The 27,573-nt window shown below is 39.8% G+C and overlaps 2 protein-coding genes across 4 annotated transcripts in view; both read left to right on the top strand.

The window, feature by feature from the left end:
* LOC111268381 (uncharacterized) overlaps positions 1–18,162 on the top strand; it is a 31,141-nt gene extending 12,979 nt beyond the window's left edge. For all 3 annotated transcript variants that reach the window (XM_022847360.2, XM_022847359.2, XM_086971684.1), the window contains 11 exons: positions 3,856–4,024; positions 4,673–5,012; positions 7,766–8,091; positions 11,917–12,256; positions 12,564–12,915; positions 13,137–13,905; positions 14,327–14,779; positions 15,028–15,550; positions 15,688–15,899; positions 16,139–16,290; positions 16,560–18,162. In XM_022847360.2, the coding sequence (XP_022703095.1) occupies positions 3,863–4,024; positions 4,673–5,012; positions 7,766–8,091; positions 11,917–12,256; positions 12,564–12,915; positions 13,137–13,905; positions 14,327–14,779; positions 15,028–15,550; positions 15,688–15,899; positions 16,139–16,290; positions 16,560–16,692 (3,762 nt within the window). In that variant the 5' untranslated portion in view covers positions 3,856–3,862 and the 3' untranslated portion in view covers positions 16,693–18,162. The remainder of the gene's footprint in view (positions 1–3,855; positions 4,025–4,672; positions 5,013–7,765; positions 8,092–11,916; positions 12,257–12,563; positions 12,916–13,136; positions 13,906–14,326; positions 14,780–15,027; positions 15,551–15,687; positions 15,900–16,138; positions 16,291–16,559) is intronic.
* Positions 18,163–18,315: 153 nt separating this feature from the next.
* LOC111268382 (uncharacterized) lies at positions 18,316–27,030 on the top strand. The gene is made up of 7 exons (XM_022847363.2): positions 18,316–19,514; positions 20,279–20,507; positions 20,852–21,085; positions 21,521–21,741; positions 25,110–25,329; positions 25,882–26,109; positions 26,697–27,030. Exons 1-7 carry the CDS (start codon positions 19,408–19,410, stop codon positions 26,919–26,921), a joined length of 1,464 nt encoding a protein of 487 aa, XP_022703098.2. The 5' UTR covers positions 18,316–19,407; the 3' UTR covers positions 26,922–27,030.
* The last annotated feature ends 543 nt before the right edge of the window (positions 27,031–27,573 follow it).

Raw genomic sequence — 27,573 nt, 5'->3', positions numbered from 1 at the left:
TCGACACTTGCAAACAAACATCTACACACAGAGAGGCATTACGACCCGACCCTCGAAGCGACCGATCGGCCAGCGGTTCATAATCGTTGTGGTCGCAACGTTAACTCAACGGGTTAACGCATGAAAAAGGGTGCGCTGATTGCGATACGTGAGGTGCGCTCAACTGGGCCGCTTCGCTCGTCGTGAACAAGGGGAAGACGGCACCCCTGCTTCCGTCGGCATTTGTCTCTTCATCGTTCTCGCCAAAGGCTCACAACGCTGCTGTTTAAGACGAGAAAAAATTCAGATGCTGCTGCTCCAGCTGGCGACTGTCTCTTTGACTCTTCGAGCTACGGCCGAGGCAGCGACCGTGGCAACTCTTACCTCGGCTGCTAATGTAGCTGAGAAAGGAGAGTGAAGATGGCTATAGTGGTGTCGAAAAATGAACGAACGGCAAAAATTGCCAAGAGCCGACGAAAAAGAAATACTTGCGGTCAAAAGGTGAACCATCAACTAAACGAAGGCAAGGGGGGGAATAAAGCCTGAAGGGAGAGACGGCCCCAGTTGCGAACGAACAGTCAGCGACCACCATGTTGTTATAATAGCATGTGCTGCCTGTAGGGACCAGTTAGTGCCACGAGACGCAAGTCATTGAGATCGTGAACGTCTGATACATCGCTCATGATACGAGAAGTCACGCCGGAAAAGTGGTTAACAGTTTTTGAACAATCGATGAACAGTTATAAATCACAAGGCGGATGTAAAGAGCAAACCCGTTTCTGTAAATATGAAGGAAGGGAGAATGTTGTTACTTAGCATTAGACCCATGTAATCGAATTGCCTTAACCCAATAAATTTTACTTTGCCCGTTATTTTATTATTCTATAAGTGGTAAACGGTTCAAAGCGTCCCGTTTACAGGAGAATTTCCATCATATCAGTGACTGCGGTATACTGGAGTACGTATGGTTTAAGTTGCGTATATCTCAACGTGGAAATACGTAGTTCAATATAAATGTAGAAACCTGATGAAACCCGTCTGTATATATGTAGAAATATGAAATGCAAAAAACACACGAAACTAAGTAAATAGAAAAAAGCACCGTTAGTTTGCTTGCTTGTGTACATTCAGCGTAGGGGCAGAAGAACTAAAAGGTAATACTTGAGTTCGTGAAAACTTGTCTCAAGCTTATACTTCATTGTGGCTGGGATTACTTTTTATATCATGTACTTCTTTCTACTGTTGTCACAATTTTCCATGAATTGTCTCTATTGTGTCGGCATTTTATCTTGAAACAGTGTGCCCAACGAAATCAGAACACAAACTAAATATCCAGAAATCCATAGCGAAGCTTATCTCAAGTCTTCACCAAGGTATTAGATGTACTTCGTTTTCAAAAACTCTCGTAACCAAATGAGTGCGTAGCATTGCCTTATATAATACCTATAAGTATACATGGTGTTAAGACAAAAATGAAGCTCATAAATCAATCGTTCCGTCTAAATCACGATGGGTATGGCCTTAGACCAAAATGCATTTCTACAGGGTTTAGTCCTATTTTTACACTGGCTCCATACATTCCAACAAAATCTAAACATTCATTAAAATCGAGCGGAATTGGAGTAACACGATAATGGGACCCCTTTATTGGGAGGCTTTTTTTTATTTACCAATTCGTGATTACCATTGACACAGTAGAACTCATCTGACCACTTCATTGAAAAATGCTTTAAGAAGCTATAAGCATGTCTTTAATTAGAAGCACTCAACCTCGGTTCACACCCATATACGGCGATACCAGAAAAATGATAGTTCAATTAGCAATATATGCGGATAGATAGCCTCCGATGATTATGTGCTGCCACCTATCCAACTTACCACAACTGTGGCGCATCGTGAAGCCGTTTAAAACTTTCGAGTTACGGTTCGACTGGTTAGCACTATTTCGTTGGTTCATTCGTCTGGCAAAGCCGCAAACAGTGTCGCTGTCAGTCTGCCCCCGAAATCGACCATGTACCTTCGTTACCTGTAATTTTTTCAAATTGATTTTTCTTCCGACCATGACACGACTGAGGCGATGGCGGTCAACGAAACACTGAAAAGGTATTTATTATTTATGTATTGCTATTCTTTTAGTTGTTTCCTCTTTTCTATTATATTTTGGCGGGCCAGCAAATAAGACAAACGAGGTGTGCACAAAGCACTTTAATAAACCTCATCCGATGTTTTGTGGACGTCAACAAACGGTTCGAACGATAACAGCGGAATTGCTCAAGAGGACTGCCGTCATTGTTGCTTTATCCTGTACATATCTATGCTTCGTAGTTTCACGTTATCGATTCAGCTGCTGATTTGAACGGTGATTGTTTACCTGCTTCTAGAATCATACTTATCCCTCTTTTTTGTCTGTCTCCGCCATGATGATTTCAAGAAGAATTCAACATATATCGTTGCAGAAGCATGACTAGTATGCCTATCTTGATTCTCATGCCCAAATCATTTTCACCTCTGCTTTTTGGCGTTGTCTTTTTTTTATCTAGGATTGCCAGATAGTTAATCGACCCTTCAACACAGACAAGCATTTCTTTATATGTATTTTAAATATCTGGTTTTATTTAACATATGCAAATGGTCAGCTTAGTGGATCCTTAGGTGGCTTGTCGCAAGAGACGCTGACCAGAGATTCCCAAAGTAGAATTAAATTTCTTTTTTTTTTTTATCAATTTGTCAAATTGAATACCTACAGGTCGGTTTTCTTTATCGAAAGGTTGCAACATGTCCTTATTAAACTCATACTTACACAGCTACGAAATATTTGAGACAGCGCATGTTTTTTCAATAAAAGAAATTTCAGGGCTCTGTGGAAGTATTTTTTTTTTTTTGAAAAACCTAAATCTATTTGCTCAGCAGTTAAACGGGGACGGCTTGAGTTTTCACACATGCTTCGTATAGATTTAGTTGAAAAACTTTGATTTGAAATGATTTGTTTTTTTCACTTCTATCCAAACAGAGGGAGGGTGAAGAATGGTTTGCGGGTTGAATATAGTTGTTATCTTATGTCTGGGTTTTCAATAAGAGGTAGAGCAGTGCATTCCACGTCCAGGACAAAGCGCAAATAACATGGGCCTAGTGGAGGGTTGATCTTGTTTTCGGAGAGACTATAATTCATTTTCATTTATTTCATTAACCCCTCAATACGTCCCCTCAAATCAACCTGGATCTTCGACGTACTAATGCACGTACTCGGCTAGCCGCTGGTCAAATGCTAGAGCAATTCGAATATATGTTGATCCGCTAAAATTAGACAATTAGCTGACTCCTGGCTATCGTCAACCCAAAAAAAGCAGAAACCCTGGAACATTAGTACGTTACAGTTGAACTTCTGCGTGGTTCCATTCAAATCGCTTAGCTAGTACGATATATTTTCCTGGCGAGATAATGTAAGAATTAGTATAGCCAAGTTGTCTTATGAAAGTCTAGTCGCCATGTTAGTCATCGTTTTCTGTTGTCTACCTCGTGTATTTCTGTTACTAACATGTATCTTCCAGTGATTTTAGTATATGCTGTGTAATTAACAGTATTCTGTTAATTTATGGATACTGGAGTTGATGTGCATGATCGAATTTATAGCATAGCCACAATGCCATCCTATTTCACGTTTAAGATTTTTCCGTTAACAACGTAATGCTTAATATAGGACGTATTTAAAATTTAGCGCCGTCAGACTGACATCTTCAACTTCAATTGAGATATAGAATCGATCGGAAAGTACAGAGATCATATCTCGGGAATAATCACGTTACTTAGTCTAAATCGAAAGTAGAATGTGCGTCACTAACCTACCAACGGATTAAATGTCAATGTTTTTCTATTTAGCCTGCCAATGCTGCTGGAGACATGCGCTAGCAGTTCTGCATCAAGTGGACTGCTTGGCGGGGCCGTCATGTCGTCGGTACCTCCATCATCGGCGCTTTCCTCTGTCACCATTAACGGAAATTACCTGCATGCAAACGGGGCGGCAGCTTCTGCCCTCACTAAACCCAACGTGAGTACGAGCAGACGGAGCCACTTCAATGACCTCACGGAATAGTTTGAATATGTTCAAATCAGCTTGAGCAAACAATCTCAAGCTCGTAGAAGACCTACAAGTTTTCCCTTCAAAGTAGGTGTTCTCTCCTACGAACTTTTTCAGCATTGGACGACTGTACTGAACAGTGAACTAGATAGATAATAGTTCCGGTTCAGGTTTGTTGTTAGGTTTACGGGCTAGTTAAACTATTCGATATTGAGACTCAGCAGAATACACAAGGAAGCGAGCATAAGGTTTGTACGCACTAAGCAGATATAAATATTAAATTCGGAAAAGATCTATTTATGAATAAATGTATCGCTTCGTTCAGTCTCGTTTTTAAGTAAACTAGCCGTTGTTTCTCGGGTACTGATTCATAAACGTTTGAAATACCTGTTTTATTGGTTTCCTAATAAGAACGCGCTGAAGATTTCGTTTAGCAGACTTATTGGTAGAGGAAAGCAGTTTACTAAACTAGAGCTACCTCTTTTTTCTTTTTTTTTCTAAACTACTCGGCGGAAAAACAAGATTCTTGTTTTCATTCTAAATCAAATAAAATGATCCTAAAATGACACGATGATGTTAACCATTATGTAAAAAATTGTCGTGACTTGCAATTTTCAGTTGGTCACCGTTGTTAAGGTGGGCAGCCCCCCTGCATGGGGTGAGGATGCCCGCTCGTTGACATCATTTCAAACGTTTCCTCGGGCTCACTCGCGAACAACATCGTCCTCTGAATCTCCGGATGCTATTTCAGGTGGCGTTCCGCTGGCGCCTTTAAACCCTTTGTCCGGACCCGACACATCACAGGGCTCAACTACTACTTCATGTAGTACCTCTACCGACAGCTCATCTATACTTACTGTGCTTATTCCTCTGGGAGCAGGAGACCGACGATTCGGTTTCAGTGTAATCGGTGGTGTTGATGAACGATTCGCACCGAAAATCGAGGCAATAAACGCAGGTTTGTACTCATCAGGTTTACAGATAAATGTCTGATGTGCAGAAGAAGTTTACTCACTCTGAGATGTATACATTTTCAATTATAGATCAGGGCTGATCTCTTAGAATTGATGTGTTCGTCACATCCCTATACGGTCGTGATTGTGCTGAGCGCTCAATCAAATAAAATCCGCTGCGTCTGGGTTATTTGGGTTAGAGAAGTAATGATTTATTAATATCAACGATTATTTTATCCACGCAAGCGAAATTAATAATAATTAATAATAATATATTGCAATAATAATTATAATATTGCACGTTTGTCCTTGGTGAACCTCAAGAAAAAACCTGCGGAAACGCGGCCCTCTAGCTCCCTACGACAACTTCCCGGAAGGGTTTGGCAAGATTACGGATGCAAAGATATCTCTGATATCAAAGACACCTTAGATAGGCATAGACACTAGTTTCGGAACAATGTGAAGTAAAAATAACTATGTATGCGGAGTTTTCTAAGAGACAAAAAGCTTCTGTGTAAAGGATCTGCTTGGTCATCCTTTCTTTTCGTACATGCTATACCCGAGTTCCCATTCAGCCAGGTTACCAGTTGAAGAAACCCGTATTTGCGATTCAGCTGACAGTTGTCAATTTGTGACTATTTTAATGTAATCACGTTGCCTAAGTGCCCTGATCCCATTGCTGCCACTCTTCTACCAACTTACACAGTTGCGTAGAGGTAACTTGATGTAATAGCTAGTAATAGATTAGCTAATGACATTAAACAAATAAAAAGAAAAGAAAAAAAATTATGGATGAGTCAACAATTGATACAGATAAATAAAAGCAACTGCATATATGCAGATATAGGAACATAAAATTTACAAAAATGTCATTAATTCGTGATATATAATTATAGTGGTAATTTCACTGGATGTTTCATTTTTATTGGCTCTTCTAAGAGGCTTAGAAGACCCTCCTCTTTTAGCTTTTTTTTTATTTTATTCTATTTAGCCTAAGTATTTTGTTGAATGAACAAATACCATTGGCCAACATTGTGAAACCCTTCATTCGTTTACGCCTGTCAAAATGTATTCTTCTAAATGTAGAAGATAAGATAGATTTCCTAACCTATAACGATAATCGTTTCTCAAAATAGTAATTCCCTAAGGTGTTTCTGAAACTTTCCTAAACTAGTTCAAAGCTAATTGCTATACACTGTAAAGCTATTTTAATATAGATAAAATTTTAGATGGACGACCCAGTTTAGCTAATTAGGTAAACGTAATAGAAAAGCAAAGATTTTAGCGCTACATAATTACCGCATACTCGAATTATTTCTCCGCTCAGTAACTCCTTTTGCCGTGAAACGCTTATTTTATGGGCGGGTAAATTGAGCTGGACTGCGTCCAGAACGTTCGTTGACGACATCTTTGTCTCATCGGTTTCACACGTGGCAAATGTACAATTGACTGTCGCTGAGGCATCCGTATTCAGTAAGCATTGTTCCCTTCGGGTAGGACTAAGTATGTTGCAGACAAATACCTCATACCATTTTGCGTAGGGCTTTTAGTTCTGGAAATGATTCACTCTTTCCTAATACAATTGGATCTACTGCTTTTTTATTGGGTCTTCATAGCCCCGAGTGCTTCTGGACTTTCAAATAATTCTATATATATATACATAGAATCGGTCATACTTGTTTTCCCGTTAAGAGATTTGTTACTCAGGAAGTGTTTCTGGATCAATTGAAAAGGACCGTCGGCGGTCAAACAGGATCCGAAAACAAGTATTTTGAAAAGGAAGAAAAAATCCCAGCAGCACTTTTCAAGACTCAAATAGAAGCTTTTTTGATCATTAGACTGAAAAAGCATCAAGAATATATAATATAATCGCTTTCCTCAGGTTGTTGATTGAGAACAGTCTATGAAAGGTAATTGAAGACAGCCGATGACTTTGATTCATCCTTTCCAAATGGTAGTACTTGTCCCTTCGTTCGGCGCAGAACGCTTGATCCGTGCCAGTACTTTCGCTGATGTACTTTTTGTAGGGAGCATAGGAAAAGTAAGACATTGGAATCAAGGCTAATTTCACTAGTCCCCTCAATGCTGTTCCGTTGAAAGTGCTTATGCACATTTTACTCCTGCCTGAAGAAGTCGATACTTTTCAGTTGTGCGCCGCAGTTTCTGAGCATAACCAGAAGAGTTACTTAATTTCATCTAGGCTTACTGTCTTGTGCTAGTTCTTTATGGCCTTGCTTACGCTGTCAGTTCGTAATTTACCTAGACAGTCTGAAAAAAATACTATGGTTATACTTCTCAATGAGCACCTGGCTTGATCGGCCGGCAGAGTACAAATCTAGCTGTTTGTAGCAGGTTTAATTAGAGCACAGACGGTTTGGAGGGAGGCTAGGTGTAAATTTTCACATGGAGATTCTTCAATACACTGATTATAGACAACGACGTCTACATATGGCGAAGATTATATTTCGCAGATAGAAAAATGAAGAGTGTCTGTATCGGAGGGCCATTGCCGGGTACGCAAAACCTAAGAAAAGTGTTTTAGGGCCTTACTCTGTCCGCCTTTACTCTTGTGGCTTCTTGAAGTTTCTTGAGGCAGAAAACGAAGCAAGATAATAGTAAAATGTGCAGTGGTATCGATATACGAAAGGTTGTTTTGCTACTTCAGGTGCACATAAACTAACGATAACAGGTATGTGCATTACCACCGCTTAATAGTTGCTGAACCTGAAAGCTAAACATGTTACGCTGAAACTTTCAGGATCGCCGGCAGATCGTGCAGACGTCCAGGTTGGCGACGAGATTTTGGAGGTTAACGGACGTTCTCTGGCGCAGTGCACTCACACCGAAGTGATCTCGCATATTCACCAATGTATTCGCGCCCGATGTATACAGCTGAGACTGCAAAGGCGTACAGTGGCAACTAATGGATCCAGTGGAGGAGCTGTAAGAGACTCTTCAGCATCACTGCATAATAAGAACGGCACAAATTCAAGCAATACTTACGCCCTACCCTCGCCACCTCCATTACCCAATCATCCAACAAGTACTTCTGGCAAAGAAGATTCCAACTCGGTTTCTCAAAAGGTTGGCTATTTCTCCATTGTTCTCGTATTGCGTAGGTAATGCTGAGCTGTCATTCGATGTATTTTTCGCTGATAAATATAAAGGCAATAAAGAGGGTCCATCAAACGATCCTGTATAGCCTGATCTCATCCTTAAAATAGGAACGCATACGGGCGAAATGGAATGCGAATGCATACGTAATTAGAAGTCACTGCATAATTGGCAAAAAGTACAGCTGGTTGCAATTCGAAAGGAGTTGTCTGTCTGGAGTGACATTTTGTGATCCATCTCTCGACGTTATCGAACTACGTTAGCCGCTTGTCGGCCGGAAAAAGGTAGAGCAGGTATTCCAAATGTGGAAAACGCCAAAAGCTGGAGAAAATCTGTCGTGGCAGGTTATTTCCGGCCAAGCTGAAAGTTGGTAAATCGCACCTTGTTGTCGAACTCAACCTTGTACGAGAACGATTTTCGTTTCTTTGTACAGTCATAAGTCATTTGTCTATGCTATGCAATAGTTAATCTCATTGATTCAAGGACTCAAAATAGAATCATCATAATAGAGATCGGACATGTGTAAACACAGTGACTAAAGTTTAGTCGAAGTTCTCACGTAATTTAGAGTACAGTGTGATCGCCCTAATAGTCCATGTTTATGCTGAATGACTGAGCTACTAAGACGTAGATCTTCATTTGAGAACTTCTAGCTTAAACGGGAATTAAAAAAAAAGCACATCGAGATTGCTGAATAACTAACTATATTGTCACTGTTTTATCTCAACAAGTCGTTCCTCATGAATTGCGCTTTTCTAAGATGACATATTAGCTTCTACAGTTTTATAAACCTAGCAATTAGTTAATAGGGCAGATCCTAAAGCGATTTTTCGACGCGCCCTTCTCTTTCATCAGCTGTTTTTCTTTACTACTCTGGATAGGCATGCAGGGAAGTAGCCCAAACATCAAATTATCCAAGTAAATGGAACAAACTATGTGTCTGTAACGAATGAAATCGTTTAGGGCAAGGTTTGATGTATACTATGGTCGTCTCTCCCGTCGCCTTTGGTCGAGTCGATTCGCATCTTTCTACATCATACTACTGATTTTCGAACCGCTACATATACCCATTTATTCGTTTCGATTCACTGTATCTTCAGCAGCAGAAGTTCGACATCGCCCTTCTGTCGAAATCGACAACAATGCTGATACCGATGTCAGTGATGATGATGATGTATGTATGTATGTATGTATGTATGTTAGCGCATCTGTGCCTGTTTTTAGTGTACTGGGCGATCCGTCCGCGTCCATATGTGACCATATGCAATGCATAGTTGGCCTACTTCGACCATTCCGTTGACCCGTCGTATTGGTCATTTCCGCTCTTAGCCAACAAGTGTTTTTCTAACAACTCAGCAGGCCGACGTGCGCTGCAGCGACAGCGTTATCAGCGGTGCCACCGTGACGAGGACAACGATGACAAAGCGACGTGGCAGTTTTTGTGACCGCATCGCTTCGGTCCGTCCGTAGAGATATTACCGCGTCCCCAGCAACCTCTTGAAAATTTTCAATTGTTAAGACATACCTTGTATTTCATCGACGTTTAACTGTACAGCCCAACGACCCTACGATTTGGTGGAACGGTACGCTCACATTGACCACACTTTTACGTAAAGAATATACAGGTGAACATATGAGCATAACAGCAAATAGATAGGCTAATACGAGGTCACTCCCTTACCAATTGCTTTTCTTGAATTTTTTCTTGAATAAACCTAGTTATAGGCTGACATATAATGCTTTGTCATCACTTACCGCTATCGATGTTTTAACATTGACATGTATGAGCGTGTCGCTTTTGACTCTATTTTGTTATTGTGGACGGAGTGATGGGAAGACGTTGTGAGGGCTGAGTGATTTTTCTCTGTAATCTTACATCTGCGCATACGATAGCGATGTTCTCAAAACAGGAATGTTCGATCGTGTAGTTGGTATCAGTGCGGTACTGGAATGAATGTGCTCGCGCTGATAGTGATAACGACCGGTCGGTCTATATGACCTGAAATTGACTTACCAGATAGGACATCTTTAATTACACTTAATTGAAGATGTCCTATCTTGTAACGTTCGAATAATTGTCTACATGCGAGAAATATATATGAGTGGGCGGGAAAGCGCATGACTTCAATAATATAACCTGTAGACACTTCTTGCGTCAACCGTAGTTTGTTACAAAGTACACTCGTTTGATAATAAAACATACCTATTTAAAATAGCCGATAAATATAAAAACATCGACGTTATCATGAAAATTTCTCTTGTGCCAGTTGATTCACGTAATGACGTAACCTCCCGTCATGCACGAATCATTTCTATCTGTTAGTACATTTATATAACACTTGAACTACGTTTTTTAGATCATTGCCTGAAGTTGTTAAGGTTGTTGACTACGATCGGGTTGCTACGATCTACCGAGCACATATAGTACGTTACGTTATTTAGAATCATTGTGAACTCGAACCTGCTAAAACTGCTCAACTATAAATCGACAGAAGGTGACTCATCAGCTTCAAACGTTGAATCATCGCGAATACAGATCATTACAGCTGTGGAGTGTTCTACGTTTTTGGCTAAGTGTTACTTTTGTCTATTTTGTTGTTAAACGAGTCCCTTGTTCTGGCACCTCTTTGATTTCAGTAACTGGTATTTGTGTGTATTCGGTAATATTTGACGTATTTGCATGATATGCGTGAACTTCCCTAGGGCTTCAACGGCGTCTGTCGGACTGGGAGAGGAGAGGGGGGAGGGGGAAAGAATCAATTTAAAGACTTAAAAATAGATGCACACGTACTGGCGGACGACAGCAAGCCGATGTCGTTTTCACAGCTATTCTCGCCAGTAGTCTCCTCATTAGTAGGGCTGTTGTATGTCCACACACGTCTGTAGAGCGTGAATTGCATTCGTTGCTTTTGATCACTGAATAGCCATAGTCAATGATGACTGTCACTTGTAAGGCTAGCAATGACGGCAACGGCAGCGGAACACAATATAATTAAGCACGAAACCAACTCAAAACACCGCTACCAGGCCCTGTAATTAGGACAGCAACAAGCAGCATGAGTTGTAGTATCCATTTATCGGCTTTTGGCCTTATCAATCATTTGGGGTGCGCCCTTTTCGTTGGTAATGTCAGTCTATTGTAGGAGGGCTACAGCACTTCATTCCGACAGAGACCTCGCATCATGTCTGATAATGTCAATGTTGTTATTTCGGTTACCTATATACGTGCCTGCGTGCGAATGTGTATCTAAGTTTGCATATGCTCAATAAGTTTGTGGTCATAGCATCGGTGGCTTGACTCGAACAGAAGCTGTTGTTTGTGTCAATCATCGTCAACAGCAAATCGCTACTTACAAACAACGCCGAGTTCCAACTGGATAAGACAAGACATATGTAGGACACCAATAGGGCACCGCCATTATCGTCATCACAATTAGATAAATTATCGGTTCTTTTCCCATCAAGCACCGAGCGAGCAACTTGCGAATAGTCCATGTACACAGAAGAGGTCTTTGTTAACCCACAAAGACCCTGGTTTCTTATTTGCTTCTGATAATCTAAATTTTCAGCCTGCGGTTGGCATTCTTTGATGATCATGAGAACCAGAAATGATCGTTACGTTTACAATATGCTTACTGTGTATGCATAAACAATAGCGAGATGGATGTTCGTGCCACGAGACCATACATCTCATGGCGCTTTCCCTAAACGCGGAAATCGTCTGTGGCCGCCAGCGATTTACTGTGTGTCCATTTTAACAATGATTTATTTCTTGCTTCTTCTTTATGTCCCCAGACTTTCGATGATGTCCTGCCTAGTGTAGTAGACGCGCCTCCGCCTGTAGGCTTCACATCGGACGATCCGCCAGTATCTGGAGCATCGCATCAGAGCAACCCAACACATATTCCCCGCGCGTCATCGCTTCATTTTGGATCAGGCGCAGGAAGCTCTAATGGTGCTGCTCAAGTTCAGCATAATATCCAGCATAGCATTGACGACAACTGCGCAGTCCCACTGCTAGCTCCTCTAACACCTCCAGGACCACTGCATAAAACGATTTCGGAACAAGGGCCATCATTAGCTGGTTCATTATCCATAGTGAAGTCTAATCTGCCGACTAATGCAGCAAAAGCAGGTGATTTGAAGGCAGTGATTTTCCACTACAAATTCCTTTAATGCCACGTCAAAAAGCAGCCATACTCATTCACTTTCCCCCCTTCTTCGTCTGGGTTTGTAGCAAAATAATGAACTTTGGTATGAATAATTAATTTCAGATAATTTATGTTTATGTCAATGGCGAATAAGTCTAAACGTTCTAGCAGTTGGATGGACAGTCACATTATACATTCATGAGACACCTGAAACTTTTCTTGGACTAATATTGAAGGCGGCTTAAGGCTTACTCTGATAGCTGTAAAAAATAAGCATGATTTTTATTGCAGTTTCTCCACCACTGGCGATACCTATCCCGTCACCACGCCGCACCTCGGAAAAGCTATTGAATCGGCCTGTACTGAACAAGGTGGATACTCCCCAGTCACCATTATATAAAAATCTGCAGAGCACACTTGAGTCACAGGGTCCACCTCGATCGCCTCTGGCCAAAAGCCTGTCTTCGCCACCTCAGTCCCCATTGAACACTGTAACCCCAGAATTTCCCCTGGGCTCGCAGCTAGTCCCGCTCAGCTTGCCACCGGCTACAAGGCCGACGCTCGAGCTTAGCTCGGGTGCCCACCGAGAGATGGCCGTGGATGTACCTGATGCATTCGTACCAATGGCGAAACAAGCACCAAGGTGGGCATTGTGTTTGGATCGTAACCCAGATGAACATATGCTAACCTACTATATACGTGCATTCAGTTCAGTTTAGTTTCTTTTCAATAGATGTATTTATATACGATGCACTTTCGCAATTATAAGAGTCAGCAATTAAAACCAAGAGACCGTAATTAATTTCATTTAACTGTATTCCCATACGTATAACTAACTCGAAACAATTTTTCGCGTGTTCTTAGATATCCTCCGATGAAATCCTCGATCGACACTTTGTCGCGAAACACCGAAGTATCGAAAGTGGACACAAAATGTCGCTCACTTAGACCAAATGGGCAGTCATCATCGGGCCCTCAGGGTTTGGCTCAAACGCCTCAGGAACAGCAGATGGAGATGTTCCTTCGTTCATCTATACGGCAATCGAAGAAGTTACGCGAGCTCGAAAAGAGCCCAGCGCCACTTCAGTCGCGAGGTGTAGTGAACAACGCTTTTGAGCCGGAACTAGGCCTCACTTCTCCGCCTCCAGTTCTCCCTGTTCCGCCAGGCAATATTCCGATGGCACCCGCGGCCCCCATCGTTATAGAGCCACAGCTAACAGTTGATGTAACAAAACTCTATAATGTCAGCGCTCTCCAGACGGCATTGAATCGCGTCATTGACTATGTTGGCAAAAACGGATCGTTTGAAGAGGGTTTAGACGTCGAAAAAGTAATAAAACTTCTCGATACAGCGGAGTTCCAAGACTGTTTAGCGGTTACTAATATTATCAAACAGATTTTGTGCTCGCAGGCTTCCCCGCCGACTCCAGTTCGCTGCGATGCCCAGGAGCTATGCGCGCATATTGCCGAAAGCAGCATTAGAGACACAGCAGAAGGACAGGAATTACTAAACATCCTAGGAGATATTAACATGAGTCAATTAATCGACTGCCATGACCGTGTTTCGAAAATATTTGGCGGACCGAAAAATCCCCCGTCTGTCTACACCACACCCGTTATACAAGCACCTATAGTAAGTCTTTAGTGTGGCGTTATGTGTGTGTAGCTGTCAGAAACAAGTGACTTTTCTGGTAAACGGAGACACAGCCAAGTTTGGTGGCATCAGATGCGCTAACATATTCAGAGATCTTGGTTCATCAGATGAGATACTGTCAGTACAACAAGTAGTAGAGTTGTATGCGGACCCCGCTGAGACTGCACACTTATCATTTACCGTATGCAGTATATATGGCAGTGGGCATAAAACATCTTGTTAGACAGATATTACATATGAATTCTGTTGAACGTTCTTGCGCAGGATTATTAGATACTTACGCCTTATAGATAGATACGCCTTATTGTTTTGGGCATAATGGATAATTCATCAAATAATGCCTTCAAGTCGCTCGAGTAAAGAAGCGAATGTAAACAATTTTAATCACTGTTCCCCGCAGCACTCAACACCCTCGCGACAACCCATTGGCTCGACAAATGCTACTCCCAATTCGTCTTCGTGTGCGCCTCAACGCCGTATCATAGAGCCGCCTCCTGAACTTGCAGTACTTATTGACGAGACAGAAAATGGACACGTCATTCACATAGATAAAACGGACGACCCCCTCGGTGCCACTGTCCGTAACGAGGGAGAGTCAATTATTGTTGGCCGGATAATCAAAGGAGGGGCAGCCGAGAAGTCTGGCCTTCTCCATGAGGGCGATGAAATTGTCGCCGTGAATGGCATCGAGATGCGTGGGAAAACTGTGGGGCAGGTCAGTGATGAATTGGCTAGGATGACTGGCCAGCTAAGCTTCCTGATCATTCCTAGTGATCGTTATGCTTCACAACATCACACGCAGCTCACCAGACCGGAAAACCTGACTAGTCAACAACCCGTCATGCACATTAAGGTTAGAAAGAAACTATTTGGCATCAGAGCTCTACCAGAGTTGGTCCGTTACCTTTAAAATAGTGGGCTCAACACCTTTCATTATGAAAGTAGTAGCAATAAAATCAGGAACCGTCAGTTTGGCAACGCCAAAGACAAATAAACTTGAGGCGTTTGTTATTTTTTTTTTTGACTTTTCATAAACAGTAATAGTTGGCAGCTTATTTTTGTTGCCCTGCGTGCGTTCTTATTGTCCTTGTGTTTTTTCAGGCCCATTTTGACTATGATCCTGAAGACGATATGTACATCCCTTGTCGCGAACTGGGAATCGGCTTCAAAAAAGGCGATATTCTTCACGTGATCAATATGGATGATCCGAACTGGTGGCAGGCGTACAAGGACGGCGAAGATGAATCCACCCTCGCGGGGCTTATTCCGTCAAAGAGTTTTCAGCTGCGTCGTGAAGCCATTCGCCAACAACTGATGGGCTATGCCGGTGATGAACGAGGGAGTCAACGAAAGCACCGCTTTCTCTGTACCCCTACTACTGCGAAAAAAACGGGTTCTGCCAGTTTCAATAAAGCTTCTCGTAAGAACTCGAAGGGCAAAATGTACAATGCTGCAACCCGCCCTGATCCCGAAGAGCCCATTCTTTATGAAGAGGTGGGATTATATTATCCTCGGGCTAATTGTAAGAGACCAATCGTGCTTATAGGACCCAGCAATATAGGCAAACACGAACTACGCCAGAGACTCATGGAGGACACGTCAAGATTTGCTGCAGCCATACCACGTGGGTAGCTTTTTTTAGTCTGCCCATGACATAATTTACAAAGCTGCACGCCCGGCCTACTTTCATGTGGTCTTAAGCCTTATAGGTATAGCAGCTTATATTATTGGCGAAGTAATAAGCAAATTTATTATTTTCAGACACTTCCCGCCTTCGAAAGGATAATGAAACAGATGGCGCGGATTACCATTTTATTAGCCGTGCACAATTTGAAAATGATATCCTCAATGGACGTTTTGTGGAGCATGGAGAGTACGAAAGAAATTACTATGGAACAAGCATCCGAGCTATTCGAGCCGTTGTCCTTGCGGGACAAATATGCGTGCTAAACCTGCATCCAGAATCACTCAAGGTACGACCCTAAAATGTAGCTACAAAAATGCTTCTTATCAGTCTCAACATCCAATGAACTAATCATTAAATGGTGCTTTAGCCCATCAAATTTTTTCTATATTGAACAATTCGAACATAGTCTCATTGTTAAATTGATACTCCATTCACATTATGTCACATATTAGCTGCTGTTCTCAGTTAGCTTCTAATACTACATAAGCAGAAATAGGCTAAAATTGTTTTTTTTTTCCATTTAAGATATTGAAACGGTCGGACCTTAAGCCTTACGTAATCTTCATTGCACCGCCATCTCTCGAAAAACTGCGGCAGAATAGGGTAAAAGTTGGGGCCAGCGTTAAGACAGAAGAACTCAAGGAAATTATTGAGAGAGCACGAGACATCGAGGATAGGTGAGAGAATTGTGCCGAATGCAATCTCAATCTGCTTTTTGCTATAATGTTATCAATTTCATGGGACATTTTAAATCACTGTCGGGCCGCAGGAAGGAAAAAACCAAAAAGTGAGGTTTAGACTGATATTTAAGCCATGAGCGAATCATAGTGGAAATTATATTTTTACGCTATGCATTTTTACATACACGAACACCATGCTTATATATTACACTGTATTTATATTACTATACTATACTATATATTTTACTAGCTGTACTATTTTACAGGTACGGAAGTTATTTCGATAGCGTGATCATCAACCATGAACAGGAACGGGCTTATCGAGATCTGCTTAAAGAAATCGCATTTATTGAGCGGGAACCACAATGGGTACCTAAACAATGGCTGGGGTTTGAGTAAGACTAGTCAAAAGCTCTTATGATGGACTCCAGCAAGGTATCGATTGACACTTGGTTTGAACGGAAGAAACGTCCGTTTCTAGATTAGAACTACTGGCGGGTACACTTTACACACGAGTATGTACGACATATGTCTTTAGGATGATGTCCCGCTGAAGTTACTGAGTTTAAATGGCAGGATCTAGGAAATAGGACTATAAGGACTGCAATGACAACAAAAATCACCACATTTCGTGCCTTTATAATAGTGAAGACTAAACGTATTGTCTCTGAATTCTGAACAGAAGGAGAAAAGGAAAAAATAGGACATAGAGGTCTTCTCTGAGGGCATTCAGTGCTAACTTAGAAGTATAAATCTACACTGTCGGGAAAACAGACCGAGAACGCATATCGTTTCATTACAAAAGCATTTATAATCTATGCGCCTACTAAAGTGTACTGTGATTATTTGCCAAGGTAAGTAGTCCTTTGCCTGAGGCATACTCGCCGTGGCTGAACGTCATAGTGTCAAATGCCTTGGTTTTAGTATATAAAAAAATAAATGTACGTAGTGTTTGTTTCATGTGTTGGGGAGTCACTGAGTAACGCGTGATCTCATTACCAACTAATAAAAATTTAGTTTTAATTACAGAGTACTGTAAAGTTACCCGTCGCATCGCAGTGTTAGCCCGATAAGACAGTAAATTATTAGGTCGCGTGTTGGTTTCTCAGTGGCCCGCCCTTCCTAATAGCATGAGCAATTGCGACCAATCTAATATTGTATGTATTGCAACATCAATCGTATGAGACGAACGACACTGTGCCATGAAGATGAACTATTATCATTATTATTATATAGAAAAATAGAGAAATGTAATTTTGTCTTTTAAATAAAGTATAGGAGCTATCCTACAGCAGTGTATGGCCATAACGATGAAAGCACGAGCCAAAACAGGACTCTAGAGGTTAGGCAATGCGGAGAGTGATGACAAAAAGAGCAAGTCGTAGATGCATTGTTCGAAATACTATGCCCAAAATAACATGTCAAGGCAAGGAAAATGCAACAAGAATAACGTATATCCTCGTCGATTTATCAATATAAATATCAAAACCGAGCAAAGTACATATAGGTAGGACTATATTTTGTAAAAAGATCTATATAATGTATGTTCTCAAAACGCATCAACCAAGCGCAGCATCATAGACTGTATTATTATTGCTATTATTAAGTATTGTGGCCCACACACTAGACAATCAAAATAATGGCCCTGGCAATAAGACATTCACTATTAACATAGTTTGTCACCGTAGACAAAGTAAAATACATAAAACGACAAGCGACCCGTTTGTGGTGCTTAGATACCGTTAAAAATGGTACACAGAAATACGAAGCTGATTCACGCATAGCTCTCTATGTAACTTTATTATAACCTTGTTTTTATAATAGACATACATTACGAACAGAATAAAGACGAAGAAAAGAAACAGATCAGATTATGCTTCTCATTATTCTTTATTGCCGATTAAAACGTTCGCTAAATAAAATATGTCCATACAAATTTAGGCAGTAGACATTTAGGTGACACCAGTTGACTGAAGTTGTAGATTTTTTTAAAATTAGAAATCAGATGCGACATTTTGTGTTCCATAGTTGAGGAAGATATTATTGTTGTCAATATGGTTACGATAATTACTAGGTTAAACTCGCTTCTGCCACACAGTGACGCCGTATAAGTTTTTATTATAATTTCTCAGGACTCTAACATTAGACTGTGCTAAAACTATTTTATCGACAAACGGTAGTTTCCTCACTGCGCGCATCTGCTCTTTTTTTTTTTACCAATATTGACAAACAATTTATCAGCAACTTCAGTTCAGTTGAAAGGTAAGCTCATAGGGCTTTTGAGCGAACACGGCCAAAATTTACCAGTTACCCTATTTCATGCTGGCAGGCACTTACGAAAGAAAATCTGTAAGTCATAGGGCGTTTTGCCTTGCTGCTCGTAGACTGTCACCCGTTGTAACCTTATGCATTTCACATTTCCTCTATGACCCTGGGCTTGCCTCCAGTCACATCTATTGCACGAAGTACAGAGGGAAAAACAGTCTGTAACATCCACAACGTAACATGTGTGCACTTTGCAAATGCAAGTTCCTCGAGTAATGTTCTTCTGTCGAGCAAACATCAGGAGTACCCGGTACTGGGTATCGTAGTATCTTTTTTTTTTGATCACTGAAGATAGTAGCCATGTGTTTAAGAAGGAAATAGCAGTGTAGCACGGTAAGACATAGGGAAATTACACTTAACAAGCTCACATTATTATATCTATTTATTTTAGTTCAGTTATTGTTTATACTACTCTGTATGGTGTTAATCTGAAAGAACCTAATAAACAAAGGCTGGTTATATTCTGTTCCTACATATGAGCCATATGCAATTTGTTTAGGATAGACATAGGATTATGAAATTCTCAGACAATTCAGAGTGAGTTGTTTTCAAAGTTCATGTCACAAGATGAAAATGTCAAATTTGTAATGAACGAACAAACTATTTTGAACTTTCTCCATCGTTACGGTCAGCGCCACCGAATATCTAGTTTCTCATGTGAAATGCGCGCCAACTTTCAAACGGGTACCAGAACATATGCTTTTTGTTTGTAAACAAAAATATCGAATATGAAAAACTGATGTTCAACAAATTCAAAAGTAAATTCATGACAAAGTTTCTTTTAAACCAATGATGACGATGACAAAATTGTCACGATTCCTCACTGAGGTGGGTGAGGCTTGCCGACTCTGGAGTACAAACGGTGGCAAAGCCTCACTAAAAGCGAACGAAGAAGGGTGAGTGAGTATGACGCACATGCTTTATTCTAACTTCAAGCGAAACAAGTTACTATTATTATTATTATTATTACTATTAGTTATTATGTCTATAAACGAGATATACGTATGTTTCATGCCATTGCTTCAATGAAGTATCTATTCAAAGAATCGCCCACAGCGCGGGTGGCAAGTTTGGTTGATAGATAATTTCGATGACAACAGTCGAACTTAACCTGTAAAGACAGTAAGATTCTCAAATTAACATAGTAATCATACAATGTTGTTGATTAATTGCAGACGCGAAAATATCATTAAGTAGCTCCTAATGTTATACCGGTACCAATATAATTATCGGTATCATGAGGGAATTAGTCGACGCCGTATCAAGCCAAAAAAGTGGAGTACATTCTGGCTGATGTTAATTCGAACACTCATTTTCATTAAATGATTATTCTGTTTTTTGACGGGAAGTAACGTCAACCAAATGATTTATGTTGTTATTGATTACTAAATTGTTTGACAGTCATCTTTGTTGACTATAATGATTTTTAGAGCAGATTGTTGTCTGTAATAAAGCCTATATATATATATATATGAAAATTCATAGATTTCACAGAATACTTGTGTTGAAAAACATTATTATGAACTAGACATGCTAGACAAAGCTTTCATATCGATGTTGATGATGAATAACGTTTTGTTTTAAACAGAGCGCAGTTTTGTGAACGTTGAAATAATACATTGAGTTTCAACTTAACTGTTAGCTGTCGGTATCTTGTTAGCATGACAGGTCAACCAGTGAGGCGTTCTCGAGCTGCCATTAATTCGCTGCAGCAAAAATCGTCAATGATATCTGTACCGAAAGCGCCGAAGAAACCGCCAAATGCATACATCGCCTTCGCAGCAGCGGCACGGGAAGGGATTATACTGAAAAATCCCGGTATTTCATTTACTGATGTTGCGAAACGTCTGGGCGCGGAGTGGAAAGGTCTCAACACACGGCAACGAGAGGCAAGCGCCATAATTTTCATTTTAAATTTGACCCATTTTCAAAAATGGTGTGATATCGAGTGATTTAGATCACAGAAACATCAAGTACGGCAGAAAAGTATTAAACGCTTGAAACAGGCGGTTAGAAAAGGTTTAAACGATGTAAAGCGTAAGTGGTGTTAATTTTATAACGGCACCTCTAAACGAGCCATTACACAATGTTCGTAAGCAAAGAAATATAGAAATACCTTAGGAAAAAGAGAAGGTTAGCGGTCATTATGAGATGGAAAGGCGTTGTTACGCAGTTTACTCATTCTAAGTTACGATAAGCTTGCAACGGGTAATATGGTACTGGCTACTCATAGGTGTATATGCAGGAGGCGAAAGAAGCGGCTAAGAAGTATGTAAGTGCGAGTGAAGCCTACCGCTCGAGTCTTACTCCAGAGCAAATTGAAGCCAAAACAAAGCTAGAAATCGAAGAGAAACTGAGACAGTCTAAGAGGAAATTGGCTGTATTAGAGAAACAGCTAAAAAAACCCAGCAAGCCCGGCAATGTATTTGCGTTCTTCATGAAAGAAAGCTTTAGTGGACAAATGAACGTAAGTAATGCATAAAAGTAATACATATATTTGTACAGGTGTGTAGTATATGTGTGTGTATGTGTAAAAACATGTTTTGTTAGTAATTCCTGATAAAGAACTAAAATAAATTTGGTTAAGTAAATGAAAATATAAGCAATATCTAGTTATTTTCGAAGTCCAGAGGAAGCTTAGGCCATGTGGCATTTTTTTTTGCTGTTTAGACACACATAATCATCTTGATATTGGACTTACGCTATGTCTTAATATATGGAACATTATAGTGTCTAACTACGAAAAACAATTATTGGATTGAAAATGTTTAAAATTTTAACACGAACAGCCAGTGGAGTGGATGTCGCGTCTGTTGAACGACGTTATCAGCCAGCTTAACAAGTTAGCTCATCACATAGTTTACTTCGTAAGGATTATGGATTCGCTTCGTACGTTTTTCAGGATAAGGAAAACCTACGAGCCGTGGCTGATCGGTGGAAAAACATATCTGATGATAAGAAACAAGTGTACATTGATAAAGCCAAAGAAGCACTAATGAGGTATAACCATGAGCTGGAACTTTGGACGAATAAGATGGAAGAATCTAAGAAATACTCGGAAAAGCTGTCCGTTCTTCAGGGTACCATTTCAGAACTCAAAGACCAGCTCCGCAACTTTAAGTAGGACTAGGAAGCAGGCCATATTTAGATGTCAATATTCAAAGTAACATTCGTTGAAAGGCAAGAGGAGCAGTGGTAACCGCAAAATCTTAAGCGGCTCCATAGAAAGGACAAGCTTCATAAAGGAAAAAATCTGATGCAAAAGTAAAATGGCGGATTCGACATGGCTCTGATCTCGCAGAAAAGGCAGTAGAGTAGGTTTTATCTTTAAGTAGCGGAATCCAAATCACTTACAGAGAAATCGTTAGAGCAGATCCAATGCTAATACTGGTGCTTTAAAAAGATCAGATCGTGACTCCGGCCCTGGTGAATACCATCGCAAGTCATTTCTGTTCCGAAATTCACATGCCATTTAGCCTCATGTCAAGTAGTCCTATGGAACACCAACTGAAGTTAGGCAACTTCGAACTTCACACTAACAGTATAATATTTTTGTTTTCTCGTTTTTCAAATAGATCTGTGGATGTTCACGTATATATTCAAAATCAAAATAAAGAAAAAATAGAAAGGCATAACAAGGATTTTTAAAGAGCAATAAATCTTGCTTAAAATACAACTAGCTCATTAAGGGTTTAATGTCCATAAAAGGCTCCGACATTCTGTAAGATAGTTGTTTTACTTTCTTCTTTTTATTTGTACAGAAATTCACCACCAATAAAGCATAAGTCATATAACTTAACGTTAACTTTAAGTTTATTAAGACGATAATAATAATGCGTTCAATGAATACCTTGTTCTAAAACTTAGACTAGGTTGTAAACTCTGAGCCTTGAGTCGGTTATGCATTAGGTAATTTAGAACACGATCGTTGCCTTGTCCTTTCTAAAGTGACTTAGAGAAGTGGTCCAGTGTTTACGGTCCATAGCTTTCCACTGTGCCCCGTCGAAGAGGACATCATAGTTGCATTTATAGAATTGGTAGCTGTATTGCATGCGTATTTTCTGCGTAGATTCTGTTTCGCGGATCGAATTAAAGTACGAATTTGTATTAGGCACAGTTTTATATTCCCATTTTAAATGATAATAATAGTAATATAAATACAGACGCATCCGCTTCACTAATTGTTACTAGTAAGGCTCTTGTGGCCCCCAAGGAACAAGAGCGATAGCACGCATACCAAAGATATCGTATCTTAATCATTATGATGGTATGTGTTCAAGTCATAAGGCTAAAGCGTAAAGTACTGCACTTGCTATTACTACTATTTTTCGTAAATAGTTAGAACAGTGCTTAAAGCTGAGTTGACCGCTTCTCGGATTCACAGTAGAGAATTATCTTTGGACCATTTTTGCAGCAATTCAAATAATTGTTAACAATAAATTAACAATTTTGCAATATGCTAATTTTAGCTGTGTCGTATTCATTTTAAAAAGGCTTAGATAGTATTCCGATATACATCTGTTTACAGCTGCACCGCTCACAGTAGATAACTGTGATCCAGTAAACTTGCTTTTTTTGGTCAAACATAAACGACATTTGGAAATTCAGCCATTTTGCAACAGTTCATTTTAGTATATATATCAAAGAATCGTGCTATTAGGCGTCACAATACCACATTTTGCAAAGATTGTTTTTATAAAAAAAGAGTAATTTCATGTGATGTGTACATCTTCAGATAAGTTTGTTGCCGGCAACACCAACGTTATACATAATAACAGGGGCTAATTTTACGAGTTGGTAAAAATATCTTCACACATTTTTCTATTTCATATAAAATTCTTGCAATACATTTGTATTCGCGCCGTTTGTCAGTTGCATGTTAACTAATAAAGGGTGCATTTCATCTCGGCCGAGTTGTATATTTATTTTCTAAGCATGCTAATTATGTGACATATGTTCATATCAGCTGTTATGGCCTGCTATGCATTATGGCCAGGTGAACAAACGAGTTGACTCACCGTAATTTGTCTTCAATAAAGCGTTACCTTTCCAGTGCGAATTTATAAGAAGAAGACGCATGTTCAGAATTAGAAGCTAGTTAAACCAAGGAACTACATCTCCCTTTTTAAACGCAATCTCTTTCAATCGACCTTTATACCGTTTTCATAAAAGCTCTTTTTCACATTAAGATAACCTGCAATATAGATTACAAATGCTTGGAAAAAAAACTGGACACTTTTTTAGATCTGTTTCAAGCCATATAAGTGGGTTTTCATAGTTACAGTAAAACCCATGTAAAGTACGCATTCATTTATGCAGTTCTGCGTCTACTTCGAAATAGGACGTCACTGACATGGTGGCGCCCTCTACAAATAATGCGCATTCGCCTTGTTGTTCTATGGGTGCGCCATTAGAGCAGCGACAGTTTCGTGAACTGAGATAGTAAGATCTAACAGAAAATGGCCTTTTTTAAACTTCAGAGAGGCTTACAGGCCATACAAATTTCCTTGAGGACGTCCAGTAACAGGTAAATGTTCGGTTAAAAGACCAACCAAGTAGTTGAGCCTATTTTTAAGAAATACATTCGGTCTTCCGCAAGTCAACTTTGCGCACTTTTTATTGTGATACTATTGGTAGAGCAAAGAATCGATAACATTCTGACTTAGTTATTATCATAAATGAAAACTTGTTCATTATTTAACCAACAAAAGATGTGTTGTGTGAATAAATCAGCGGCTGTTTCTGTGCTTGTGAACATACTTGACAATGGTCAGAGCCAGGCTTCGCAAACATAATGAAGCTGAGGCAATGTTAAAAACATGTTTCCGTTTTTCATGAGTGCATAACGTGCCTTAAAGCAAACGGTAACCTAGGGAATGCTCAGTTTCTTCCCTGCACATTATTCTTAGGGTTCTACCCAAAAGAAGCGTTTTAGTGAAATTTACATATTAATAATGACAATTCAATATTATCTGTCGATTTTGTATTATTACCTTAATCAAGGAGCTTAGGATGCTCGCACACACAACTGAATACACTGCTGTATTTTGTACCGGATTGCATACTCACAAATTCTGGATTTAGCTTTACATATCAAATTTCGTAGTATACTACGAATGCTATATATTCGAGTTTACTTAAAACCCATATTGTTAAGGATTAAGGATATAATATTAAATGCATTAAAATTTCAATTATATCGATTTTGAACGTTTAGTCAACCAGCTTATGCCTCGACAGTCAAGAACACGGTCACTTCCTCGAAACATTTATTTATTAACTATTTTCTATTGAAGGACAACTAAATGCCTTTATTTTTAGCAGTGGCATCTAGCGCTAAACAGTATTTGTCCGGTTTTGACTACACCTTTCCATGTGTCTCAAAATGTTAGTCATCCACATTAACGCTCTAGTATAACAGGAATTTTAATAATGCTCAATAGAAGAGATACTGAAAATCTTTTTTAACTCTGGCACGTTGACGTACAAAGCATTACGAATTTACTGGCTGCTCGTCTGCTAGCCACTAGCCGCCAACAAAGATCTTTGACGAGCGCCCTCAAAGCACCAAAAAGGCCACAAAATGCCTTTATGCTCTTCGCAGCGGAATTGAGGTCAAAAGTTATAGCGGAGAATCCTGGAATAAAAGTCGTTGACATAATGAAACATATTGGCTCGGAGTGGAATAGTCTCTCGGAGCAGCATCGCGAGGTAAGCTTCTTTACAACTGTTCGTATTCAGTTAAAGCTTCGTCTTATATCGCATCGTTATTAATCATTTTCATAACAAATTATATATATATATATATAATATTTAAGTCAATTTCTATGGTACTCACGACAAGTAAATGTCACTTATGTTGTATTCCTGAGGCACAACATTGTAGTTTATATATATCTGTAGCAATGGAAACATCGACTTAACAATTCTAAAATTTGTTTAAAAGCGCCTACTTCGCACATTAATAGAAATAGATCCCGTCGATGTGGTTCGTACAAAGTCTTCTGTGTTAATTCGACTTGTTTTGTCTCTATATGAATACTTTCCGTGTTTGGTTGACACGTATTGCCGGGTTTTACTGAACTTTAGGCAGGGCAAAATATGTTGAAACTCAAGGCCGAATTCTATGTTGGATTTGCTAACAAATTGCAGCATTTTTCATATCAAAATTATTAACCCATCCTGTATTGTTGGAGGCGAAGATCTTTAGATTTAAGCAGACGACACTTTTGTTTTATTTGTGCACACCTCTAATTTTTCCAGCGATATTATCAACGGGCAAAGGATGCAGCTGTCCAATACTCAAATTTGCGCGAGAGCTTCCTTTCGAGTCTGACTCCAGAACAGCTTCGAGAGCATAAAAACATGTCCGTCGAAAAAAAGCTGAGGCAGTCCAAGAAGAAGCTTTCCGCGTTAGAAAAACAGCTCGAAAAACCACTTCCTCCACCTAATGCTTATAGACTTTTTGTTCGGGATATGATGCAGAATTCAGTAAGTACTACCGCCAAAAATGTAATCAATTCCATTTACCTCTCGAATTATTCTGTACGTACCTCAAAAAAGTATAGTGGAAACTCTGTACAAATTGAATTTCTATGTCATCTCTATTATGCCTCTAATCCATGGTTGAATGCGTGTCGTACCGCTACCAGAAGGAATTTGAATATTTTAGAGCTATCACCCATTGTTGGAAATGGGCGCGACGTTTAAAGTATGATTATACCTTATTATTGTGGCTCTATGGAAATCATCTTGAAAGATACGCTACATTTGTGAATGTTTATGATGTTGCCTTTGTGGTAATCAGACTTATTTTTCAGCTTTCTTTATCACTGCGTGTATATAAACATATTTAGAAATTGTATGTTTCCCCTTTAATGGCGTATAGTTAGCTAATCTTGTGTATTGATGGGATTAAGGTGAGAGACAATTAATTTTTGTCGTGAAAGCGTCGGAATCGGAAAAGTATCTACCAAAGTAGAGAGACTGCAGTTTACCGAGTTTCACCGGGAGTTGTTATTTCGATGATTTTCTACGATATATAGATCTATTTTTGTCATTGTCGATTCCTCTTGCAGGACAGTGATAGCACTGTGATTTCCAATGTCGCACCTCAATGGAAGCTGATGTCAAATGAAAAAAAACAAGTTTACGTAAGTCGGGCTAATAAGGAAAAGGAAGCGTACCAGAAGAACTTAGAGGCATGGACCAAGCGTATACAGAAATCGGCGCATGTAGAACAACTTGATGTCCTTAAGGATTCGATTGAGCAACTCAAAGAGAAGTTACGGTTATCCAAATAACAATGGGAGGCGGAGCTCTGCCAGGCAGCTCTGCTTAAAGCGACATCAGGTCAGCAAGCGGCACTAGAAGAAGCGGATTTTAAAGAGCTCGTCAAAGAATACAAAATAATGGTTGATACCAGAGAAACAGTTAGTCGTTCAGTGGACGAAGACCTAAAAGAAATTTGCAAGTTTGAGGCTGCCAAGCGCATTGTGTACGTGAGTAAGCCGAAGTCGACAACGCGATTATTAAATAACACCGCTACTACAGGGTCGCTGATGAAAACAAATTTGAAAGTGGCAGTAGACAAGAAAATGGCAAATGTTACAGTTGTCCAAAATAACGTTGCCTTACCCGATGTTGACAAAAGTAAAACTAATGTTACGATTTCGGCGGAGGAAAGTATTACGGACACTACCGATATGATTTGCAAAGATAAGGTGACAATGGATAGAAAAGATCATCTAGTATGTTTCGGAGTCTATATAACGCCCTACAAAAGTACGCAGAAGAATCAACGATGTGTTGCTTTCATAGAGAATCCTGAAAAAAAAAAAATTCTAGACTCAAACGCCACAGTGACTGAAAATGTGTACCACAGCATGGATGTGAAAAGCACTATGATCACAGCAGCCAATATTTTACCTTATGAGAAAATAGAACCAGAAAGTT

The sequence above is a fragment of the Varroa jacobsoni genome, unplaced genomic scaffold (genome assembly GCF_002532875.2).
Source record: "Varroa jacobsoni isolate VJ856 unplaced genomic scaffold, vjacob_1.0 scaffold_1280, whole genome shotgun sequence".
NCBI classification, from domain to species: Eukaryota; Metazoa; Arthropoda; class Arachnida; order Mesostigmata; family Varroidae; genus Varroa; species Varroa jacobsoni.
Note: the sequence above shows the minus strand (reverse complement) of the source record. Positions and strands in the feature narration are given on the sequence as shown.